General features: G+C 40.5%; 1 protein-coding gene and 1 pseudogene across 1 annotated transcript; both read right to left on the reverse strand.

Annotated features, from left to right (window-relative positions):
- Positions 1-3,127: 3,127 nt before the first annotated feature.
- On the reverse strand, positions 3,128-5,975 carry LOC144647725 (uncharacterized). The gene is made up of 11 exons (XM_078507402.1): positions 5,834-5,975; positions 5,671-5,730; positions 5,427-5,555; positions 5,261-5,344; positions 5,093-5,178; positions 4,850-4,925; positions 4,670-4,729; positions 4,464-4,508; positions 4,049-4,107; positions 3,854-3,912; positions 3,128-3,651 (listed from the first exon to the last, which is right to left on the reverse strand). Exons 2-11 carry the CDS (start codon positions 5,713-5,715, stop codon positions 3,245-3,247), a joined length of 1,050 nt encoding a protein of 349 aa, XP_078363528.1. The 5' UTR covers positions 5,716-5,730; positions 5,834-5,975; the 3' UTR covers positions 3,128-3,244.
- Positions 5,976-5,993: 18 nt separating this feature from the next.
- LOC144648292 (uncharacterized) lies at positions 5,994-15,004 on the reverse strand (annotated as a pseudogene).
- Between the last annotated feature and the right edge of the window lie 8,537 nt (positions 15,005-23,541).

A 23,541-nucleotide genomic window follows, 5' to 3' on the forward strand; every position in this document is an offset into this window, starting at 1 on the left:
AAGATGAGTGGGGAGAAGATGGGCTGGGAGAAGATGGGCCAGCCACATCCACTACAGCTTTCTCCTTTGATGTTAAAGACAGGTACATGGCCTTATCATCGGCATCCAGCAGGCATTGAATTGTTTGTGCCGCTTGAACGCCGATCTCTGTCAGATCTGGACGAGTGTTCCATTCCCGAGAGGTCTTCTCGCTGTGTGCGAGTACTCGGCTTAGGTTGGCTTGCTCTTGTGGGCTTGCTCTGTTCAGTATCTCCGTGGTGATAACTTTCCGCATGCGCCTTCCAAGGTTGACCCCACACTTCAAAATAAATTGCGTGAGTCTGCGGCCTATGGTGCTTTCTGGAAACTGATCGCCCTCGTTAGTGACGAAGAGGGCAATCTCGTTCTCCTTCGCAAAGAGGGGACAGATGCGACGGACGTAAATCTCCATATACTTGTGGAGCTCAGGAAGCATTGGACAGATGGCCGGTCCATCCTTCGCACGCTTGTGCTTCGACCGGGCTGAAGTTGTCTGCCAATTCGCCAGCTGCCAATTCGCCCTCTAGAAGAACACTGCCAATTCGTTTCTCTTTTGGTTTTTAAACAACTGTCGTTACCAATGTGTTGCCACCTTAGAAGGAATATTAAAATTAACATTTGCGCACACGCGCAAACAAACAATGCAAATGCGCAACGATAACTGTATTCAAATAATTCCTAACACTCAGTGAGAAAATGTACATCAATATGAATATGCACGTGGTAATAACTTTACAAAAATGCGTTCACTATTTCCTTTTTTACATTTTATGGAATACCTCTCTAATATACATTTCATCTCTTTACAGCAAAACCCCATCTCTCAATCTTGCGGTAGAAATATATGGCTCTGAACATCGACCATGTTCGACAGTGTTCTGCTATTTGCCTTTGCCATTTAACTTGTCGGGCCTAATAACTTTTGTTTTTATCTATTATTAGTTTCTAATTGTGTATAAAATCAAACAACCGCTACATGCAACTATATCTCTCGACACTAGAATCTCTCTTGCTCCACAGTTCACAAGGATTATGGTCGCAAACTTCGCACATATCTTATAACGTACAATAATACGGCCGCCATCTTGTAACTAAATGCGACCTTTCGGGTCTAATAACATCGTAAGTGTTATTACTACAATCTCAGACTTATTATTAAGTTAAACTACTGTCTCCTGTTACTTTATCTCTTGATATAAGGATTTCATCTCTGCCACAGTTCAAAAGAATTATGACCGTCAACATCGGCCATAATTGTAGATACGTCCGCCATCTTGTAAAAAAAGCGACCTTTCGGGTCTAATAACATCGTAAGTGTTATTACTACAATCTCAGACTTATTATTAAGTTAAACTACTGTCTCCTGTTACTTCATCTCTTGATATAAGGATTTCATCTCTCCCACAGTTCAAAAGAATTACGACCGTCAACATCGGCCATAATTGATTAATACGTCCGCCATCTTGTAACGAAATGCGACCTTTCGGGTCTAATAACATCGTAAGTGTTATTACTACAATCTCAGGCTCAATATTAAGTTTAAGTACTGTCCCCTGGTACTTCATCTCTTGATATAAGGATTTCATCTCACCCACAGTTCAAAAGAATTATGACCGTCAACATCGGCCATAATTGATTAATACGTCCGCCATCTTGTAACGAGATGCGACCTTTCGGGTCTAATAACATCGTAAGTGTTATTACTACAATCTCAGACTAATTATTAAGTTAAACTACTGTCTCCTGTTACTTCATCTCTTGATATAAGGATTTCATCTCTCCCACAGTTCAAAAGAATTATGACCGTCAACATCGGCCATAATTGATTAATACGTCCGCCATCTTGTAACGAGATGCGACCTTTCGGGTCTAATAACATCGTAAGTGTTTTTACTTCAGTCTTAAACTTAATATTAAGTTTAACTACTGTCCCCTGTTAATTCATCTCTTGATATAAGGATTTCATCTCTTCCACAGTTCAAAAGAATTATGACCGTAAACATCGGCCATAATTGATTAATACGTCCGCCATCTTGTAACGAAATGCGACCTTTCGGGACTAATAACATTGGAAGCGTTATTTTTATAGTCTTTTGCTTATAATCTTGTTAGATTACTGCTGCCTGTTACTTCATCTTTTGACAGAAGGATCCTGTCTCCACCACAGTTTGAAGGAATGTTTGCTTCAAACATCGGCCATATTCGATTGATATGGCCGCCATCTTGCCTCCAAGTGCAACTTTTCAGATCAAATAACATCTCACCTTTTATTTATTAAGTCTTTTTGTTTATATAAAGCTAGACTACTGTTGCCTGTTACTTCATCTCTTTACGTTATGTTCTAATCTCTCTTATAGTTTGAATGAATTTTTGCCTCAAACATCGGCCATCTTTGTTATGGCCGCCATCTTGTCACGCAGTTTAACTATTCAGGATTAATAACAAGTAAAGTCATTTTTCTACGCTGCTTTGCTTTATTTAAAGTTAATCTACTAATGCCTGTTATTTCATCTCTTGACAAGAGGATATCATATCTCCTACAGTTTGACGGAATTATGGCAGCAAACATCGGCCATATTTGATTAAGTTGGCCGCCATCTTGTAACTAATTGCAACCAGGCTTTCTGGTCTAATAACGTCTAAATTGTTGTTTCAACAGTCGTTTGTTTGATATAAAGTTGATCTACTGTTGCCTGTTACTCCATCTTTTTACATTATGTTCTGATCTCTCATATCGATTGAAGGAACTTTAGCCACAAACATCAGCCCTCTTTGATATGGCCGCCATCTTGTCACAAATGCTAACTTTTCATTTCTCTACACTACAAACGCAACACTTCATCAGGTGGAGTACATAAGGAAGCTATTTTTTTCTCAGGACCCTCCTTGGCCTTTGCTGTTTTCTTTTTGATGGAGAATGTGCATTTCTCCTTTGTTTGGCCTTGGTAACTAGACTTTCCCATTTGTTGCCGTAGGGGGTGCGGCATGGCTTTTCCTCTTCGAGAGCAAAGCCCGTTGCCGTTGTGTAATCACACCCTTCTAGTTCCATTATGAGCTTTGTGATTGCCTCATATTGCAAAACGTGGCTCACATAAGAGATGTGGCCTGGAATATGTTTTGGTTGATCATAATCCAGAAATGATGTTTCTGGTATCAGGGGTACAAATTGTTTCTTCGAGGTTCCCTTGGGCTTACTTACTGGCTTGAAGAGGTTGTGTGGGACATTTCAAATTCCTTCTATTACCGAAAATGGGAAGCATTCCGTCCCAAAAATAATTGTCTCTAGCTTTTTAAAAGAGTGGAGGCAACCACCGAAAAGCAAATACGTCTGATGACAGTCTAAATGAGGTAGGGGCAATGCTTCTGAGAAGGGTGTACTGGCAATTGACAATAAATAATCTTTCATGCCAGTAACTCTTTTTTTGGCATCTTCAACGGAAATTGAGTGGCGAGTATTTTCTTCGTCGCTCGTCTGATCTCTCGCCTGGTGTTCGTCATCAGTTTCGATGCTCTCGTCGTTGACCTGATCTTTTAATCTTTCTATCGCTATCTCGATGGGCTCTTTCTGGACATCTTCGCCTGGTTTCAGATGCTCCCGTGGCTTTAGTGCTGCCATGGCCGCTGCCACTTTTACTATAGAAAAAGAAAAGACAATTACCAATATTAAGGTGGTCATAGATGTACTTAGTTGTGTCATTTCAGTGTGCCTACTACACTGTAATTGTATAATTCATGATCCACTTTAAATTGTTTAAAGGCCTCTTGCAAAGTACATAACATACATTTCTGTTTGAGTTTTAAATGAGTTATATGCGTAAACAATTTGGGACCTTACCATTCTCGCCACGTGGACAAAATGGCGCTTTCACTTGGAAACATTCCGTGGTCTCTGATCTATAATTGTTAAGTACACAATATTTAACATAATTAAATCCGTTTCTTGGTTGATTAATTCATATCAGTTCTACACATATTTTAATCTATACATACATATACATACATATTCTATACATATTTTAGTGAAACTTACATCATCTTTTGATTCAAAATCTCGAAAGCTATTTGAAACCGTAGCTCGGGGATATCCACCTACGGAGAAAAAATCTTAGTAAAAAGATGCTGCTAGTACAACGTATACCAAGAATCGTAGGTCTATTTATTATGCTTTTGCTCATTAGCATTGCTTTTGTCGAAAAAGTTTACAATGGTGTTGTGCACGAGTAAACTGTATTGGTAACTTTGTCATTTTTTCTTAATTAACTTGACATTTCATTTATGCTAGTTGGTCTCTTTTATAATCAGAACGTAATGCCCAATTAGCAAGTAAGCTATTGACTTTAATATGAATAACACCTATCCTGTAGAACGCCAAACAAACATACAGTCTATTCCCGTGACCTACATCTGTTTAATTCAAGGTGCAGCAATGGCCAATGTCATGTTACCTGGGAAAAGCAGAACCCTCGACCAAGAACGATGCTGAGGACAAACTGTCGAACAAAGGAAACAGAAGGGTAAATAAAAAAAACAGCCCTCCTGATCGAGAAACATAGTATTTTCAAAATTGCGTAATAATGTCCAGTCTTCCCTTTTTCCGAACGTAAGACAGAACAAAACGGTATGGGGATATACGTAGCCTTTTTATACCTACCATACACACAAACACTCCACAGTCGTCCCTAGTTTTTTGAGTGGGTAATCCGTTTACGCCCTAAGGAAACAGATCGGACCAAACATATCATTCGGGTATGAACGTATAAGCACTGAAGAAATAGACAAGAAAAAACTTTCGGAAATTGTTATGTGTCTGGACGATGACGTTTGCGCCCACCTTTAGGATTTCAAAGCTCCATTTTTCCCAGTTTACCACGATGCTGTTGAGCTCTAAGATTGTCTGGAATAAATACCTATATGGTAAAGGTACATTGAGTCAACACAACGGTAATTGAAATATCCTGAGTCTTTTTGGGTCGGCATAAAAAGGCAAAGTATGTTTCTTCGTTTCACTGCACTTACGAATGTACACGAAAGACCCTTTCCCGTTTCATGAAGATGCAGGCATTGGTATAGTTACCTTGCCACACCAAAGGTTTCTTCCGCCTTTAAACCACTTCCGAGGGGATCAAGAAAGACCATACGGTTATCTTTTCCGCTTACATACTGTAAAATGAAAACAGTATACATTACAACAAGCATGGCTAACACTCCCATCTAACATCTCTATGAAAAGCTATTCCTTTACCAAAAGACACCAGTGTCCTTCTTTTCCTGGGAAGTGGACCACTGCAAAGTAATGATCAGCGTCTACCTGGACTTTCGATACAACCTAATTGAGGAACAACATTAAGAAGTAAGCTCTATTTTTGGAAGGCAGTTCAGATATGCTCTTTTGATTATATTTCCAGTACCTTGTCCATCACCTTCTCCAGTGACATTTGAAGTTTATCACAAACATCCATCTCAAACAATTCCACGGCACTACGCAACACCGAAAACTGTTGGCTGCTTGTGAAAGTGCATTTCTCTTTATAAGTAACCTATAAGACATCAATGGATAGAGAATCGCACAATTTGAAGTTATCTCCCATAAACTATGCCATTAGCAGTATAAATTATCATATATTTTTTCAAGAAAATCATTGTACAGTGTACCTTGTCTGGCTTTACATTGTTGTAATCTTTGAAAAGGAGCCTCATGTAGCAATCAATTACCTAGAAATAGAAAAAAAAGTTTTGAAACTTTGAAAGCACTTCATGAAATTACTTAGCTATTGCAGGTCAGCCGAAAGTAACAAACGATAAATTGAGTTCTTACAAAACTAGTGAGTTTTGTGGGCACTCCTGAAACACCAATGAGTCGTTGCACATCTTCGAGAGACAAGTATGGGATTAGATCCCCCGCGAAAGTACGAATTGCGCCAGTGGGGTTTCCTTGTGAAGCAGAATGCACCTCGTTCTTTACCTGCGCAACAATAGAGGCAGCAGAATCAATATTGGCCTAGCTCTTCCTACATATGGTACATTGTATGGTAATGAGTCCATCTCTGCATCTCATCAACCGCCTACATATGAGCGAACACAATTGAAAAAGTTAGCGTGTGGTTTATTCTACTGGAATGTAAAGAGCGCAGAAAATGTTTAATCAGACCTCGGCACATTCCTGACATTTCCTAGTGTTGGTCACCAGCGCTCGTTGGGGGTTTGATTCGATGGTCTGTTAAGAAATGAAATAGCAACATGACAATTACCTGCAGGTACGCTAGATCCACACAACATAATCAGAGCCTAGTGTGTTAATGTAAATATCACCATTATATATCGCCATTAACAATGTTAATGCTCACCGAGTCTACAAGAAACTCTAAGAGCTTTACAAGACATTCATGCGCGTCATGCTGTATTCCTTTTGTCAATGAAGGGTTCATGGTGTGAAATGCGTCCTGCAAAATATAACTCGATCTTTGTCAATGACAATAAGAATGAAACAAGTAAGGGTTAACTGTCGGAAAGAACAAGTTTGGTTGACTAGAAAAACAAGAAATACCCACCAAAGCTATGGTGGGATCAAGAATAATGTCCCCAGACTTCTTTGTTAGTCGTTGTAACAAATCTGAAACCAGTGAGCCCTCTATGGAAGGTCCAATAGTCTTTGCTGGAGAAAGAGGCGGAACTGACATCAATGTTTATAACAGCAACACTCTATTGACAATAATTCATTTTATACCTGACAACCAGTCTCCAAACGAGGTATGTGCTAACGATTGTAAAGTGGCATTAAACCAACAATTGTTGGCAGCGTTTCTCAGCCCCGGGTAATCCATTGGCTGTTTCACCTTCCTCGTCTTTCCTTGCACTTTCTTTTTGGCTTGGAGTGTGTCGCTTGAACGGGATACCCTTAATATAATCAAAACTATCAGCTGGAATTAATAAAAAAAATATATGTATATACATTAAAATTTTCCTTGTTACTAAACCTTACATTGCAGAAATCTTAAGTTGCTTCTTAGGGGCCTGCTGATATTTTCCTATTCGTGGAGAATGTTCTGGTCGAACACGTTTCGCCCACTTCTCCTCTGCTACCTCGGCTGAAGCATGGTCATCGTCCTCAATGTGTGCCTTTCAGCGAAAAGAAAAATATAAATAGAACCCAGATATGTCGGCAATGCGAAGAGAAATGCAGTGGTGAAGCAATATAATATTATTACCTTTTTTCTCTTTACGTCCCGTTTAGACATAAGTGTGTCGTTGTAAAATTTTCTCAAGCGTCCCTGTTTGTTTTCCCTCATTTGCTGGACTATGGATGCCAGATCCTGGGGCTTAGTACCTACGATATCGTGCACCTGGACGATGCACTGCCACCCTTCCATTAGTCCTGCTGTGGAGCGCGTGGGCTGATTAGACTAAAACAAACGACATAAAAGTTTGAATGAACTAATAGCCTACGAAATTGAACAGAATGAATAGTTAGATGTTCGAGAAGTAGTAAGTACCTCTTTGATATCCTTTGCCGCGGCTCCGAATTTATCCACTATGTAGCGCTTTAAATCTCCTGTAAATGCAAAGAAATATATTTAGGTTATCATAGGGACAGCAGATTGCAGTTTCGAGAGAATCAGTGCTTCGAATAGAGCAATATATGCAAGTGTCAACACTTGCCTAGCATCATTCCACTCCATAGAGGCGCTAATGGAAACATGTACAGTTCCAAGTACTTGGCTAACTCTGGACTGTTCAGCTCGTTGGGACGATTTGCATCGCCTGCCTCTTTCGGTTTCGCTGCCATTTTGCTTTTGACACGTTTATCCACTGCACATGAAAAAGGAGATTGGTCGCGTAGTGCGTTGCCTTTCTTCTCACTTGATTCACCACCCTCCTCTTCCATTTCCACCCTTTCTTTTCTTCCTGGAATGTCGTCCTTAATTCTGCGCTCAAATGCTTTGTCTCTTTCTATACGACTCATTAAGAAATGTCGTTCCTGTGCAACCAACTTATCTTCCCCTCGAAGACTGCAACACCACCAGCAATGCGGATGCAACATCCAACCAATCCTGCCAACTAGTGCAGTTTACAAGAACTCCCATGGCATACCAAAAAAATTCTTTAACACTTGCCTTGATTGAGCTAGAATTGCGAAAAAATGAACTATTAACTCAGTAACTGGTTGAATACTTAAAAAAAAATGGTCGAGTACTTCGCGGTCGATATAACGCTAGTTTTTCAGTTTAAAAGAGCTACATTTTCGCAAACTATTCAACATTACGCCGAATGAAATGTAATAGCACCATGTATGTTGAGTACACTAGTGTAAAATGTAAATTTTTAATGTCGCGACAGCAATTCTTTTACTGTAGCTTTTATCTGTATCTTTAAGCACTTAACTTACTTACCTACCTACCTACCTACCTACCTACCTACCTACCTACCTACGTACCTACCTACCTACGTACCTGCCTACCTACCTGCCTGCCTACCTGCCTACCAAACTACCTACCTACCTACCCTCCTGACTGTCTGACGGACTGACTGACTGACTGACTGACTTTCTTACTTAATTATTTCACTAATTAACTACTTACTAACCAACCAACCATGACATCTATACTTACAGCCTTGAAAGTTTCCGGCGAACGGTGTTCATCAGGTGGCTTGTGCAGAAATGGATAACTGTACCGGCAGTGTCCGCCGCTTTTCCTGTATTCAGCACTAGTCTCCAACAACGCTGCAAGTAAGGCAGAATGTCCATGCCTAAAAACCCTTTGAGAACACTGTGCAGAATTGCCCAGCTGAGGTCGATTTCAATATGACAAGGTGTTACCGCCTTCCCGCTGTATAATTTGGTTGCAGCGTGCTTGAATGACATTAAGAAATAAGTCAAAGTGTTTACACTTTGACTTGAAGAGAACATTTCTGCCACAGCAATCGGTGGTTTCTTTTCCCTGGGATGGGCAATTACCAAAGCATAATACAGCAGTTTGCCCGTATCTGGAAATATTTTCCTTGCAAGATTTCCTGTCGCATCGAAGTACAATGGGATAGATGGGCTCAAATCGTGAAACAATCTAAGGTCTGCCTCACTCCACATCATGACCACGGTAGGATACAGTGATACATTTTGAATGTACCCGAAAAGGTGTGGTTTTGCTTCCTTCGTATGCTGAGGGAAAGCTCTCTGATCTTCTTCAATGAATTTATTACGTAGATGTACAAGGCTGCGAACTGCATCCACATGGGGCCCTTTTAGTTAAGTTGGCCTCTCTTGAAATCTTTTGCAAAACAGCCTCATTGCCAACTCCGTCTCTATTACCTGAGGCATACACTGTGGAATTCAGGGAAGAAAGGATCTGATGGTAAACCTTACTCGGGTGCTCGTGGCGTAACGGCTCTCAGCTTCGCTCTTTCCATTCCTTTAATTTGTCTTCCGTGCTGTGCGTCACCACGATGTCTTACTTCTCCTTTAAAAACGACCGTTAGCTCTCGTGAATTCTCTTCTTGAATAGACAGTTCCGCGGTCACGGGACAATCAGGAAATGAGCATGACAAGGTACAACGAAAAAAGGGACTGACCTTTTTTCTGGAGTTTAAGCGCTTAACACGGTTTTGGTCACATCGAAAGACGCAGAAAGGGTTGTCGTTTTTCACATAGGAAAGAATAATTCCGTCCCAGCCAACTGGCAGGGCGCGTCTGCCATTGTCTCTGCATTGGGGCCGTAGCTTTATATAGTCGTCTTCCGTGAGGAGATAAGTTGAATGCGTTGGCAGACTGCGGGTAAAGATACCTCTTCGTTTAACTTCAGATCTGGCTGCCACTTTAATAGTTGTATCGTCAAGTACGTCCTATAAAAGGGAAGGTTACAATTATAAGAAATCACAAACAGTCAATAAGCGAAAAAGAGAAGTGGGGGAATTTTATATTTATAAGGAATGCGATTGTTTTTTTTCTGGACATTCGTAAATACCTACCGGTTGTAATTCCTCTTTTCGAGATTGGCTGATAGGTGTGGATGTCTTATCTACAGGCCTTGTAGCGTCACCACTGCCATAGTTGGACTGAAATAAACAGATCGAATGGGAATTGAGATAATGTGTAGGTAGAAAAAACCTTAATTGAATGACAAGAGCAGTCTTACCTCGTTATCACTTGGTTCCACTTCCAGCGATGGAGAACTCTTTCTTTTACCTGCCTCTACTCTGCCTCGTACCAAGAACGAATCTTCATCCTAAAACGGGATTACTTGTATTACAAACAGTAGATAAGCGAAAAATAGAAGTGAGGGAATTTTATATTTATAAGGAATGCGATTGTTTTTTTCTGGAAATTCGTAAATACCTACCGGTTGTAATTCCTCCTTTCGAGATTGGCTGATAGGTGTGGATATCTCATCTACAGGCCTTGTAGCGTCACCACTGCCATAGTTGGACTGAAATAAACAGATTGAATGGGAATTGAGATAATGTGTAGGTAGAAAAAACCTTAATTGAATGACAAGAGCAGTCTTACCTCGTTATCACTTGGTTCCACTTCCCGCGATGGAGAACTCTTTCTTTTAACTGCCTCTACTCTGCCTCGTACCAAGAACGAATCTTCATCTTAAAACGGGATTACTTATATTACATTCTGAGATCAATTAGAAAAATGACAAGGGGCATCTAATCAAGCAGTCTCAACGGAATGTCACTAACGTTATCGATGTTCTCATCTCCTAAACATTGCGGACATACGAATTGCGAGTGGTTTACGATGGAGTTCAGGTCCTCTTCCGTTAGTTCCAGGCATTCGGGGTGGAACTATTGGAAACATACGTCACATCCAATGTAAAACCTTTGGAAGAGCGAAAGAAAATAGTCTGAGTTTTCATTCAAATAATTTATAAGGGAATGCCGGCGCGAAACAAAAAGGATGTCCGACGTTGCATAAACGTTCGCTATACCTGTTATCCTCCGGTTTCTTGCACAAACAGAACAGCACTTCCTCGTTCAACTAAGCGGAGGAAAAAGCAACAGTTTAGAGTCTGAAGAAGAAAGGGAGGCTTGGAATATAGCATAACCATTGTATTAGCGGTAACGGTTTTGGTTTTGAAACAAACTAAATCAAAAGATAACCTTTAATAAAAGGCAAAGACGTAAGGCAGCCTGGCAGGCGGTAAGGAGATGAAAAGACAAACAGACAAGCAGTAGGCACTGCAATCCCATGTACATTTTCCTCTACTAGCATAGTTGTTTAGGTCGAAGCAAGGGAACCAACTTTCAAATTACTGACTTACTCGCGGACGTTTAGATCGTCCCTTAAATCTTGGCCCGAGTACAAAATCTTTCAGATTAACAGGTGTCTGAAAAAAAACTAACAAGGTTAATTCAAAATAGCATCAAAGATAAAAAACTACTTTTCTTATGACATAAAAACCCAGAGCAATACACAGTTATGACATAGTAAATACATTGTGAGATCTGTAAAACATCCGAATGGACAACTAACCTTATAAGCTATATATGTATATACCTTAACGTAATAGCGCCTTACATCAGCTTGTAACGTATTTCTTGTAACGGTCAAGGCCACTCCGTTAGTTGCCCTGACGAAGTGTTTTGAATAAACACGAAATATCGGCAAAGTCATTTTTTCCCAGTTTTTTGAATATGTACATGTATATATTTATAAATATAAGTACCTTGGTTGATCTTGTTAAGCGATAGCGTGGTGAAATTACTGTCGGTGCGACCATTGTTTTGGCGTGAAAACCTCTGGTTAGCCGTCTTTTTTTGGGTAAAACCTGCAATAATTAATAAACCCTATGTAATGAAACACGCAAAACACACTTGACACACTTTCGAACAGGACAGTAGGCAGTAAAAATGTATGACATACTATTTTCTCCTCTTCATCGAAGTCGCATTGTACATCCCCATTAGGCTTAAAGAGACCAGTATCTGTTTCAGTAGTCTAAGGCAAATGAAAGTAAAGGAACAAATGAATAACAGTAGAAAGGCGTACACAATAAGAACGAATGTCATAAAATGAAGAGGAATGGATGCGAAGTAGAGGTTACTTGTACCAGCGCAGCTACTAAAAAGCTATTATGTTTGTGGGAAAGTTACGTACTATCTCCGAATTTTCTTTGACAACATTTGGCTCCTCCTCGTCTTCGTCAGCGTCTCCAGCATCATCAGCATCACATGGATTCTATGGAAAATATTCAAAGGAAATGTAAGTAGGATTAGACACGAAAAATGTGAGCTTCAGAAGAAAAAGGAGAACAAGAATTCATATCATTCCTGAAAAGATATATTTCCTCAATTTTTCTTGGACTTAGCATGTTCCAGATGCTCATTTTCGGGTCTTAAGGCCCACACAAGAGAATATGGCCATTTGTGAGAGATAGCAAGTTTCCTCAGTTAAGAAAAATTAAGTTATTTAAGTTACTCAGTTAATTAAACTAGTGTGGAAAAATTACCTACTATCTCCGAATTTGCATCGACAACATTTGGCTCCTCCTCGTCTTCGTCAGCGTCACCAGCATCATCAGCATCGCATGAATTCTATGGAAACTATTCAAAGGAAATGTCGGTCTGATCAGTGACGAAAAATGTGAAATAGAGAAGAAAAAGGAGAAAAGATATATTCTCTTATTCTTAGATAGAAAGTTTCTTCGGTTAATTTAGGAATCCTCTGTCAACGGATACTAACCTCGACAGCTAAGCTTCGGAACTTGGGGTACCTCCATAGGTTGTACACGGCCTTGATGAAAGAGTCAGTGGGAACTTCTCCACCGAGATATCTCCTACTGATAGAATACCAGTAGGAGCCTTCTTTTAGGCCTGGGGAGAGATCACTTTTCTCCGGACGGCCAACTTCTTGAATTATTTGTGCTAATTTCTTATGATTAAATGCGTAATTCTTCCTGCATTTCTAAAACAGGAAAGCATGGGTATTAAAACTTTAGCAATGTGAAAAATCGGTACACATACTGGATGGGTAACTCTTCTGGATAAGTTTTCGCGGCAAACAGCCTAAGTCGCCCGCTGTGTCAGTGGGCGATACTAGCCGTAGGTTCCGCGTGAGCACGTCGCAACTGTCTTCAATCAAGCAAGAAGCTGACAGTCAAGCTTTTTCCATGCTTACTTGTCAGTAGCCTGCGAATACAGCCGCTTCTTATTCACTTCCCGGGAGCGAATGAGAGGCAGCTGTATCCGCAGGCTAACTTGTCAGATCCAGGGCGGTTTGTTACACTGGAGAGACAAGTCACGTTTGGTATCACTGGATTCGACGTGAGTAACGCCAATAAAGGAGCGTTGATCCACCACTTTTATTCCAGATATCGCGTGGTTATTATGTTTGTGTAATGCAAGTGTATGCTGCACTTCTCTAAAGAAACTGGAACTTACTAACAAAGTTAACAGATCTACTAAAAGAAAGCAAATGCTTACCTTTCGGGGCATACCGCTTATCATGGACAGGAAACGCCAAATAGTCAACACAACAGATACATAAAGCTATCTCTCGTGGAAAGACATAGAATCCAGAAGGATGGGTTTCTTTTACCCAGCAGAAACAAAAGTAACACTGAAACAGGTAGCGACTAAGCGAACAATTCACACACGAACCGGCAACAAGGGGATAAAAGCATGCGCTAATCGCTCTTATAAACCAGCTGATTATAAGATAAATGCGTCAAATTAGCAAACAAATAAATATATCAGGTTTCCACAAGAAACACAAACAGACGTAATTTCGAGTAAGACATTTTCAAATCGCGCATGCGTTTTTTCCTGACACAGACGGTTTGTGTGTTTTCATCTTACAGTAGTAAATGTTTCTCGACATGAATTGAACAAAAATAGGTGTCTTAAGTGTAACACACAATTGTTCGAGGGGTCATTGTGTTTTCCTTCGTAAGTCACGCATTCCATTTAAAAGGGCAAGGGATAAAATTGTAGTTATAGTAGCTCTGGACACGATACATCGGCTTTTTAATAATTTTTTAGGGAACTACTGTTTTTCTAGTTTTCAGTGAGTTTATAATGTGCAGTGCAAGCACGTGTGCAGAAAGAACAAAGATTCGATTTATTTATGTAATAGGGGTTATTAAGTTACCAACACCGATGGTTGTCAAAAGATCCTAATCAGATTACGCAAGGTAACTCCCGTGAACCGTGCATGGCACCCCTCTTTCCGACCCTCTTATCGGGAAGGAGCAATAGAAGTTTGTGAGCTTGTGCCAACACAGATCTGCGAGTGTAAATACGTAGCTGAGCCATTTAAGTCTGATGACAATAAAAGAAAAATGTAAATGATCAGCAATGTTTGCGGCTATTCAACATAACCTACAGTACTGCTAAAAGTAGATTGACAATCCTTTGAGACTTGAGACCAATTCTTGATAGGCTTATGGAAATTTGCAAAACGAAACGAAACGAAATGGTAATTTGCAAAACAAAGCAGATATACCAAGAATAAACATAGCGAGAATACATGCCTCCTTTGTTTACCCAGAATCGTGTGACCCAGAAAATTAACAGTCATTTCTAATTTAAGCATGAAGATATCCTTCAGAAAATTCTGCAGATCTTTGGCAATCTTAGGGAAGAAAATGCGGGCATTAAAGCTTTCTTATGCATCTTGCTTGTCCACAAACGCTAGAAATTCTCGAAGGCTATGAACCTCCTTATCAATGTCATCGCCAAACGGCAAAAAATCAAAACAGACGTATTCCAACATAATAGCACAACGCTTTTGGCAAATTGCTTTGAATGCCACACATTTTAATGGTTAAGATTATGGAGCATTGAAACCTCTTTGACCAACACCTTCTGCTTGCCTATACCACTGCATCCGAGACGTGACCTTGCTTGAATGTTTAGCTTTGACAACAACTCCCAGAAAATGCATCCAAAGACCATTTTTCTCAAGATCTTTATACACAAACTGCAGTAAATTAGTTACCTTATTTGCAATTGCCTTCTTGGTAATAGAAGGCAACTTAGAAGCCATCTTTAAACCGGACTTAGCAAGATTCCGAATTATTTACTTCAAGCATTTTTCCAGCATTCCTGTTTGCATGAAAAATGAAACTTTGTTGGAGAACACATCACTAAAAACTTAATGATTAATAAATAGAAAGAGGAAGTGTTTATTTCAGGAAAACAAGGAAGACTTTTCTTGCAAAATACATTGGGTCTCCTTCACTGTTATTGCAGGTCTTTTCTGCACATATTTCAATTCAGGAGATATCAAGCACGAGAAATTCTCAGGATAATGTCCCCATAATAAGCCTGCAGGTTGCAAAATCTAATGACCTTGAAAGGTCATATCCGGTAGCGAGTATCTGCTTCTCTACCATGACGCTGTATTTTTGTTCTATTGCAAAACCATCACACAATGTACCTCGCAATAACTTGGATTAAATGGCCTAACACAATCAAATTGTGGATAAACTTGGCATAAACTTATAAAGCAACAGGGAATCGATACGAAGGTTGAATATAAGCAGTATATTCCACTGCATACAACAGCTTATCGTCATCATCATAGTTAGCATCCGCAACAACACTTGAAGGATAACTGGCCATGGGGGTTTCATTTGAGCCATCTGCTGAAGGAATTTCACCAACAGTCAATGTACTGCTCTCTTTATCTTCTTGTCTTTCCTCTAAGTTATCACTCATCTTGCCATATGTGTGCCTAACAAGTAAATGAACGGTATTCAGGTAAATTAGTTTTTTACTACAGAGCTTAAGATACCCCGTTTTCGGGCATACGAGTATGGATAAAGTACCGGTACCCATAGCTGTAGATTCGGCGGGAAGATTGAATAAGTTACCCGTATGCGTTCTTGTCAACAGAAAAGGACTGGATCGGAACGTGCAGGGCTTCAATTGTTGACAACCTGGGGACCTCCAAGGCAAGGTTGGTTTCTCACTAGTTCGTTTGCTTTCCTTTTTTTCAGGTCTTCAAATGTCAATTTCCCTACCCTTGGGTCTCCATTTAGAGTCAAATTCCCACCCCTAGGGATCACATATTCTGTACAGAAATGACAAAAAACTCAGGTACTCACAACACTTTATTGCAAGGTGCTTAGTGACTCTGTTCACATAGTATTTACAGCAATGCAAAATGTGCAATTCCAGAACATGTCATCATCAAGTGGGGTTACTGCACAAACTTGGTGATACCATTTATCACAGGCATCACACTGTATCCAATCTACAGTTTCAGCTCCATCCCCACCCCCCCCCCCCCCGTTGGGTCTTCTTGTTTACAGCAGCCACAAAGTACCTTAAGGGAAGGAAGCACATATTGAGGTCACAATTACATACTTCCATTAATGCAAATGAAATTGTGAAAATTTTGAATTACAATAAAACAGCATTGCATGGGTATTAACTGTGTGGTATCTATTTTTTTCTTAAAATCAACATAAATGAGTGTTTTGCTTTGCAGCGTTATCAATATCACTAGGTTAAAACAGCGAAGGAATTAGAAGTAAGCTTCATTAAGTTGCATTATAAAAAGTGGCACGCATATTGACAAGAAATGTGGTGAGCGTCCAGTTCTGAATTTATTACTCAAATTTTGTGCAGCTTTCGAGTAGTTCCTAATACTCACCTATTGCATGGAAAACACGAGCAGGGAAGAAGCTGAGAGCCTGGAACAGATTAAACCTTGGCTAGACCTATTTATGCAAGAAAAATACATGTTGGATAACATGCTATGTATAAATATAAAAGTGTTAAAGTACAAGTGATAATCACCAATTGATTCAGAATAGTGTTCTACATTGAAGGAGCCGTATATAATTAGTTGGTGCTCTACTCAAGACTTGATTCTGTTGAAGATCTTTCTTAATTTATGTCGTTCAGGAAAACACTTATCGATTAGACGGATAAACTCTTGTCCTATGTTGGTTTTAACATTCTTATTGAAATGGTGGGTTGAAACAGATTACGTTTCTAGGTCGGTCGCATTTCGATAGCAACCCACTAATTCACAAGTCTCTGCTCCGTCGTAGCTGCCCATGGCTACGTCAAATAGCATAGTGGTAGTTCGCTTTTTCCATGGTTGGCCGTTACTGAACAGGAGTGAGTGCTTTGCGTTGATGATGGTTTGACAGTTGTTATCTGTAATGGTCAAGTGTTAAAGTATATATATTAATTATTTCCTAGGGTTGTTGTGGCATGTTTTTTGGGCTAAAATGGATAATTTATTGGGCTAACACATATTTTACACCGTTGCTGTTGACCAATTCACTAACTTGACTTATTGCCATAACCCTGGTGGAAATAGGGCCAGACACTCTCTTTCGCCATGCAGCATTGTCTCGAGTAGCCACCACTGCCTCGCTCCACAAACTGAAACATAAGGCTGTTCTTTCTTCCTCGGCAGTTCTGCATGGACAAAACAAAAGCCTAAGGGGATGTCCATCAACTAATGTTGGGATGCTTCAAGGTGTTCAACAGTTTTACCTCTTTTAGAAAGAGATCTTTTTCATCCTTTTCCAGATCTAGTATCTTTTTCACTACAACTTGTTTTGACATTTGTTTGTACGTAGAAGCATGCGCAACAGCAAAGCTTTCCCTCCCGATTTCCACTGCGTTGCCGATCTTGTCAAAATGGAAAGTTGCAACATCTGTGCAGACGTGCAAAGATGGCGCCAAAGACCACCTTTTATTTCCAAGCTTTGGCAGTTTAAACAAGGACATATCAATACCAAGACAAAGGCCATTTAAGCATCAAAAAGGACAGAAAAGGCTTATATTAATATTGAATCAGGATGCAAATCTCTTCATATTTGGAAACGCAAGGATTTTAGACGATTTTAGCATTTTCTTTTATTTCCCCAGATCATTTGTCACACTTTACAAACTTTCATACTATTTTTGTTAGGCAAGAGCCATGCAATTGAGGTCAGTGAGGGAAGTCAAGCCATCCAAATTCCCCCAAAAAGTAACTCTTATTTAATATTTGAAATACGTGCCAATGGGGGCCACAATTGCAGAGGAAGCCTCTTTAAACGACATCCATGGCTGCTTGTCAATCACTAAATGTACTCTAAACTTCTATTATCGACAGATGTGGTCAGGAGAACAGGCTGTGTCCTGCCACTCTTCTTTTTTCACATTCTGTCACATTCTCCCTGTTGACTGCTTATCCACGTCTTGAAGTTAAATATTTTACCGCGTATTCACATCTGTGAAGCCTGTGGGGGAAAAAAAACTGTTGCTAGTATGAGTATATCCGAGGTTACAGGGCTTTGGCACTTGGCTTTAATAAAGTTTCCTACCTATTTATCTCTATGAAATCCATTTGTGCAGTATTGACGGGTCTATAATAGAAATCTTTATCAGTTGATGCTACAATGATGCCTAATGTTTGTTGTTGAGTTCGGTGACCTCCTTTTTTTATTGTTGAGTTAAGATCTGCATGTTGAGATACAATTTTCTGCAAAATTAAAAAAAAAAATTATTAAGCGGTTTCAGAGCCACCTTAAATTTTCAGGTGGCCCTGAAACCTCTCTGGAGAGGTTTTTTTTTAATTTTGCATAAAGTCGTATCTTTACATGCTGATCAATGTTTGATAATATAAAATGTGGGGCAACGAGCTTGTTTTTAACTCGGAAAAGAGTTGTAGTTAGCGAAGTCAATTTCACTCCTTCACTCGTTTCCTGTTAGACATAGCCACACAATACGTGCAAGTGTTTAACGGCCTCTAGAGAATTAGACCTGTCCTCTGATTACCTACATTTCTAGTTAAATTACATAATATTAACATGCTTAATTACCAGCCGAAGTATTTTATTAATGTTAGTTTTCTTGAAATAGACCAAAGCGTAATTTTTTCAATATTTTGCCTAACCTTCAAGAATCAAAAAGGAAAAATAAAGAGAAAGAAAACAATTTGCAACCGACGGGAAATCTATCTCTTGTCCTTTCGGTCTGCTCTCAATGAGCAGCTAGATGAAAATCAAACTAAGTGAAATGAACTGAAGTGTTGAATGTTTAGCATCATTCGTTTTGGCAAATCTTTATTTGTCAGTTTGTTGAGTTTTGTGGCTTATAGCCACTTTGATTATTTAGTTTAGGCACTTAAAGACCAAATTAAGGGTGTTTTAACAGGTTATACTTTGGCTATGGTAACCAGTGACAACACGAATAACCAAAACGTATCCACCAATCATTTATTAATTAACCAGTCAAATTGGTTCATTTTTTAGCTGACGTAGTCACTCGTTCACAGTTGGATGATCAAAAATATTTCAACATGATTAAATTTGAATGTTTGTAATACATCATGCAATCCGTTTACCGTTAAAGGTGCAATGTCACAATGTTTCTAGTCCTTTTTCTGATGAGTATGAAATTGAAGAAAACCTCAAAATAATAGTTTTCCGACGCAAAAAACACCAATGAAATAAAAACGCAAAAATAACCAAGTAAGTTACATAGATCATTTAATTAAAACTTTTCCTGAATTTTTAGCGGCATGCACTGAGTATTTTGACTGTAAACTGGTCTCCAGATTACTTACCTTCTTGATACAAACAACATTGCTGGGATCTTTTGTTCCCCTCTTTTTGGTCTTCATAACCTCCAAAGCCCCCAAGCAGGTCAATTCTTTTAAATTTGTAAAGTAAAAAAGGGACTATTCGTCCACTTGCTTATGTTAAATAGAAGATTTGACTCACTTTGAAATTATGTGTTCAAAAAAGATTTAAGAGACAGCAAGAAACAGAGAGTTAGAGTAACTTCTTGTGTATGTAACTAAATCGTATGTATTTTGAAAGGGGGTGTTGATGATAGGGTTGAGCGGCACAAGTAAAAGACAACATTTGCACGAACCCTATGAACTTGTAGAGGCATCATACACTTCCGTCATCAACAGGCAGGCAGGTATTCCTCTTGTGAAGGTCATTATATGTGGTATGAATCCTTCTTATCTAGGAACTAATTCAGTGAGAAGTGTCACTGGAAAACGCCGAATGGTTCGACCATATTCCCGGATAAACTGAAATAATGTAACAAGGAGAAAAGTAACCTAAAAATGGTTTTCAATATACAATATTTTTATTTTTAATCAAGAAATAGAAAGTTCGGCCCTTAATTTGTATAAGGGATAACTGATGTCTTATTCATTGAAAACAATTATTCCGATTTTGTGGGAAAAACAAAAAATGTGCAGGTTTCTTTTCGACCTCCAGACACTTCTAAAAGGCACGTTAAACCATATTGTGGTGCCTACCTGTAACGGATCTTGAAGACTCTTGTATTTGGTCATCGTATCCTTCACCCTGGTTGCAGCATCGAGGGACCTTATCTCCGCCTCCCTAAAATTTGCGTTTCTTCCATCAGTTTTGTGATAACTTCATTCCCTCCTTCTTTTACTGTTTTGCTCCTGTTCCATGGCTTTAATATGATTCTGTTTTGCCAAATCGTCATTTTCTGGAGGACGATAATCTCCCACCAAACGAATAGTGCCTTTTTTTACTTGGCCTATTAGCCTCGGTAATAATCCCTGCCTTGGCAAATTTTCTCTTGTTTTGATAAATTATCCCCTGATGTCCCTCCCACACACCTCGACAGACAAGATCAACAACCAGTGAATCCGTTTGGGCATCTTTATTGAGCGAGAGGGCCTGAGAACTCGAGAGGAGACCCCCAGGGAGGGAGGGAGGGTAATCAAACAACACTCGAATGAACGAACGAAACACAGAGATCAAATGACAGCTGATGACAAGCTACAAGGACGATAGCAAGGACCTGGGGTCTAATTAAGTTATTCCTAGAGAATATTAACAATTATCCCCTGATGTCCCTCCCACACACCTCGACAGACAAGATCAACAACCAGTGAATCCGTTTGGGCATCTTTATTGAGCGAGAGGGCCTGAGAACTCGAGAGGAGACCCCAAGCCAAGGAGGCCCAAACAGGATTCACAGGGGGAAGATCAGTCAAAGAGGGTAGGGGAAGGCATGAGGAAATCGAAATCAAAAGATAAGCTGTAAACGAAATAACATCATCGTTCCTGGGTATGAAATGTAAATGTTGCTTGGCCAGTGAAAATGTTAGTCTGGCATAAACAAAACGATTGAACATGCTCTTGGCCAGGGAAAATGATAGTCTGGCATAAATTACAATGATTGAATATGCTGCTTGGCCAGTGGAAATGTTAGTCTGGCATAAAATTACAATAATTGAATGTTCTGCTTGATCAGCTGGACAACACAAGTCTGTCTGCTAAAGGCAGTGTTAAATAAAGCATGTAGGCATCAGATCTCCAATCGCCTTGGAGTTTGATGAGCTCGGATGGTATTCCACACTGGAAGGCGAGACAACTTGGAGGCCTATGTTTAATACCATTGTTGAGAGACGTTGCTGTGATACAGTCGAGTTGACCCGAAGGTGTAGTGAAGGTGAAGAGCGGATAACTATCAGGGGCTGAAATGGCCGTGAATAAAGATTGAAGGGCTGTGGTGGGGCAGAGAGGAGATCCGGTGATGCAAGGTACTGGAACAACGAGAGCAGTGTCCCCGACCTGACGAGTTTTCGTGCGCGTAACGGTGATAAGAGTGCCAGAAGTGGTGAAGGTGATGCTGCCTCTAGATAAGACTTGGTGAGGGGAGAAACAGTCCAAAGAGCGAGGAACCAGATTGGCTGTCCTGAAGAAAGAGAAGAAGCCCACAAGGATGGCACACCAGAGAGCAAGATGGGCAGAATCGCGAAAGTCGAGGTTGCGGTAAAATTGTAACAAAATGTCTGGTGTGAGAGGGGCCTTGCGGTGAGGAAGATGGACCATGGACTTCTCCAGACCTTTCTGGGTTAATTTAACATGGATGTCGTCAAAACCGGAGGTGTCGAGATGGCAGAAAACATGGAGACGTCGGAGGGCACTCAGGTAATTGTTAATGGTATGGTGAGACTTAACTGAGAAACTGAGCAGCACAATAAAGGCAGCGACGGTGGACGCAGTTGCTGGAAAAGGCGTGATAGAGTAAAACTGGCAGAATTTCGAGTAAGTGTTCCACACTGAACGATAGTTCCGTTTGGTATTGTCTGACAGTGCGAAGGCTTGAATCCTAGTAACCTGGCGTTGGAGGTCATCGAGATGGAAACCTGTGAAACCAAACGAAGAAATGGTTACCACTGACAGTCAAAACAGAACAGATCAAAAGGACAAAGGTACTCTGAGAGGGAGTGGTGATGGAGAGAGGCAGCATCATAAAACTTGATACTGAAATCGGGTTGAGTGTCCCAACGGCTTAAGGCATCCGCGATGATGTTAGTGTGACCAGGAATGTGAAGGGCGCGAATCTCAAAATCGAAAAGAGAGGCGTAAAACCACAGATCGCGCAAACAAGACTGAATGAAAGGAACGCGGGAGCGGCCTGTGTTGATTGCCAAGGCGGTGTTGAGATTATCAGTGCGGACCAAAATTCGTAAACGACGCAGATCTTCCGACCACAATTTGACGCTGACAGTTACGGCAAGCATTTCGAGGGAGGCAATGGACAGGGATGTAGAATCAAGCCAAGGTAGATAGGGTGAGTGGAAGAAACGGCCACTGAAGAAACCACCAATTCTGGCGCCACAGGCATCGGTGCAAAAGAAATGTTCACAGTCGGGCCAAGGAGCGGAACGCAAGAGTGAAACACCATTGTAAACAGGAAGGAATTTCTCCCACCACCGTAGATCAGATAGCTGTCCGAGCTGGGCTGAAAACGTGTGCGTTTATGCGGAAGCTGACGAAGTTCCTGGAGTAGACGTTGCATAAAAATGCGACCAGGGCTGATGCAAGCACAGATGTAGGAGAGTTTGCCAATAAGGGATTGTAAATCGGATTTGGAGAAAGGCGAGTGAGTAAGCCAATGACGTATGAGTTCCGACGTAGAGTCAAGTTTGTCCTGAGGAACCTCAACAGTCAGCTGCACAGTGTCATAAGTCAGGCTGAGAAAAACCATCCTCGTGGAAGGTAAACAATCTTTGGTAGGGGATGATTGAAGACCTAAGGTGGTGAAGAGCTCCTCAAGGTCGGAAAAAGGCACAAAAGGCCTCGTCGTAGGAGGCCTCAACACCGCCAAAGTCGTCAATGTAATTTATGCAATTGTGTTGGAAGGCTGTGCGGAAAATGTGTGTAATAGCATTGGTAGTACGCTGGCAAGCTAAGGTAGCAGAACGAAGACCAAACGGGAGGACAAGGTCAAAATATAAGCAGTTATTCCAGTGGTAGCCGAGGAAAGGATAATCCTGTGGATCAACGGGAATCTGCCGGTAGGCACGTTTAAGATCCTTCTTGTAAAGGTAGCAACCAGCGCCATTGGCCAGGATTAGATCGACGAAATCAGCTGAGCGCGGAAGAGTTAGATGAAAGGGCTCGTCAAGGTAGGAATCTTTGGGGATGCCATCGTTTACCGACTTGCCAGGAGGGAAGCTGAGATCCAGAACAACGCGTCGTTTTGAACCATCTTTAGGCACAGTCTGCAATGGAGAAGTTCGAAGAGGAACTGGGAACGGATTACAAGTAAACGGGCCAGCCG

The sequence above is a fragment of the Oculina patagonica genome, chromosome 4 (genome assembly GCF_052425735.1).
Source record: "Oculina patagonica isolate OP01 chromosome 4, crgOcupat, whole genome shotgun sequence".
Classification (NCBI taxonomy): Eukaryota; Metazoa; Cnidaria; class Anthozoa; order Scleractinia; family Oculinidae; genus Oculina; species Oculina patagonica.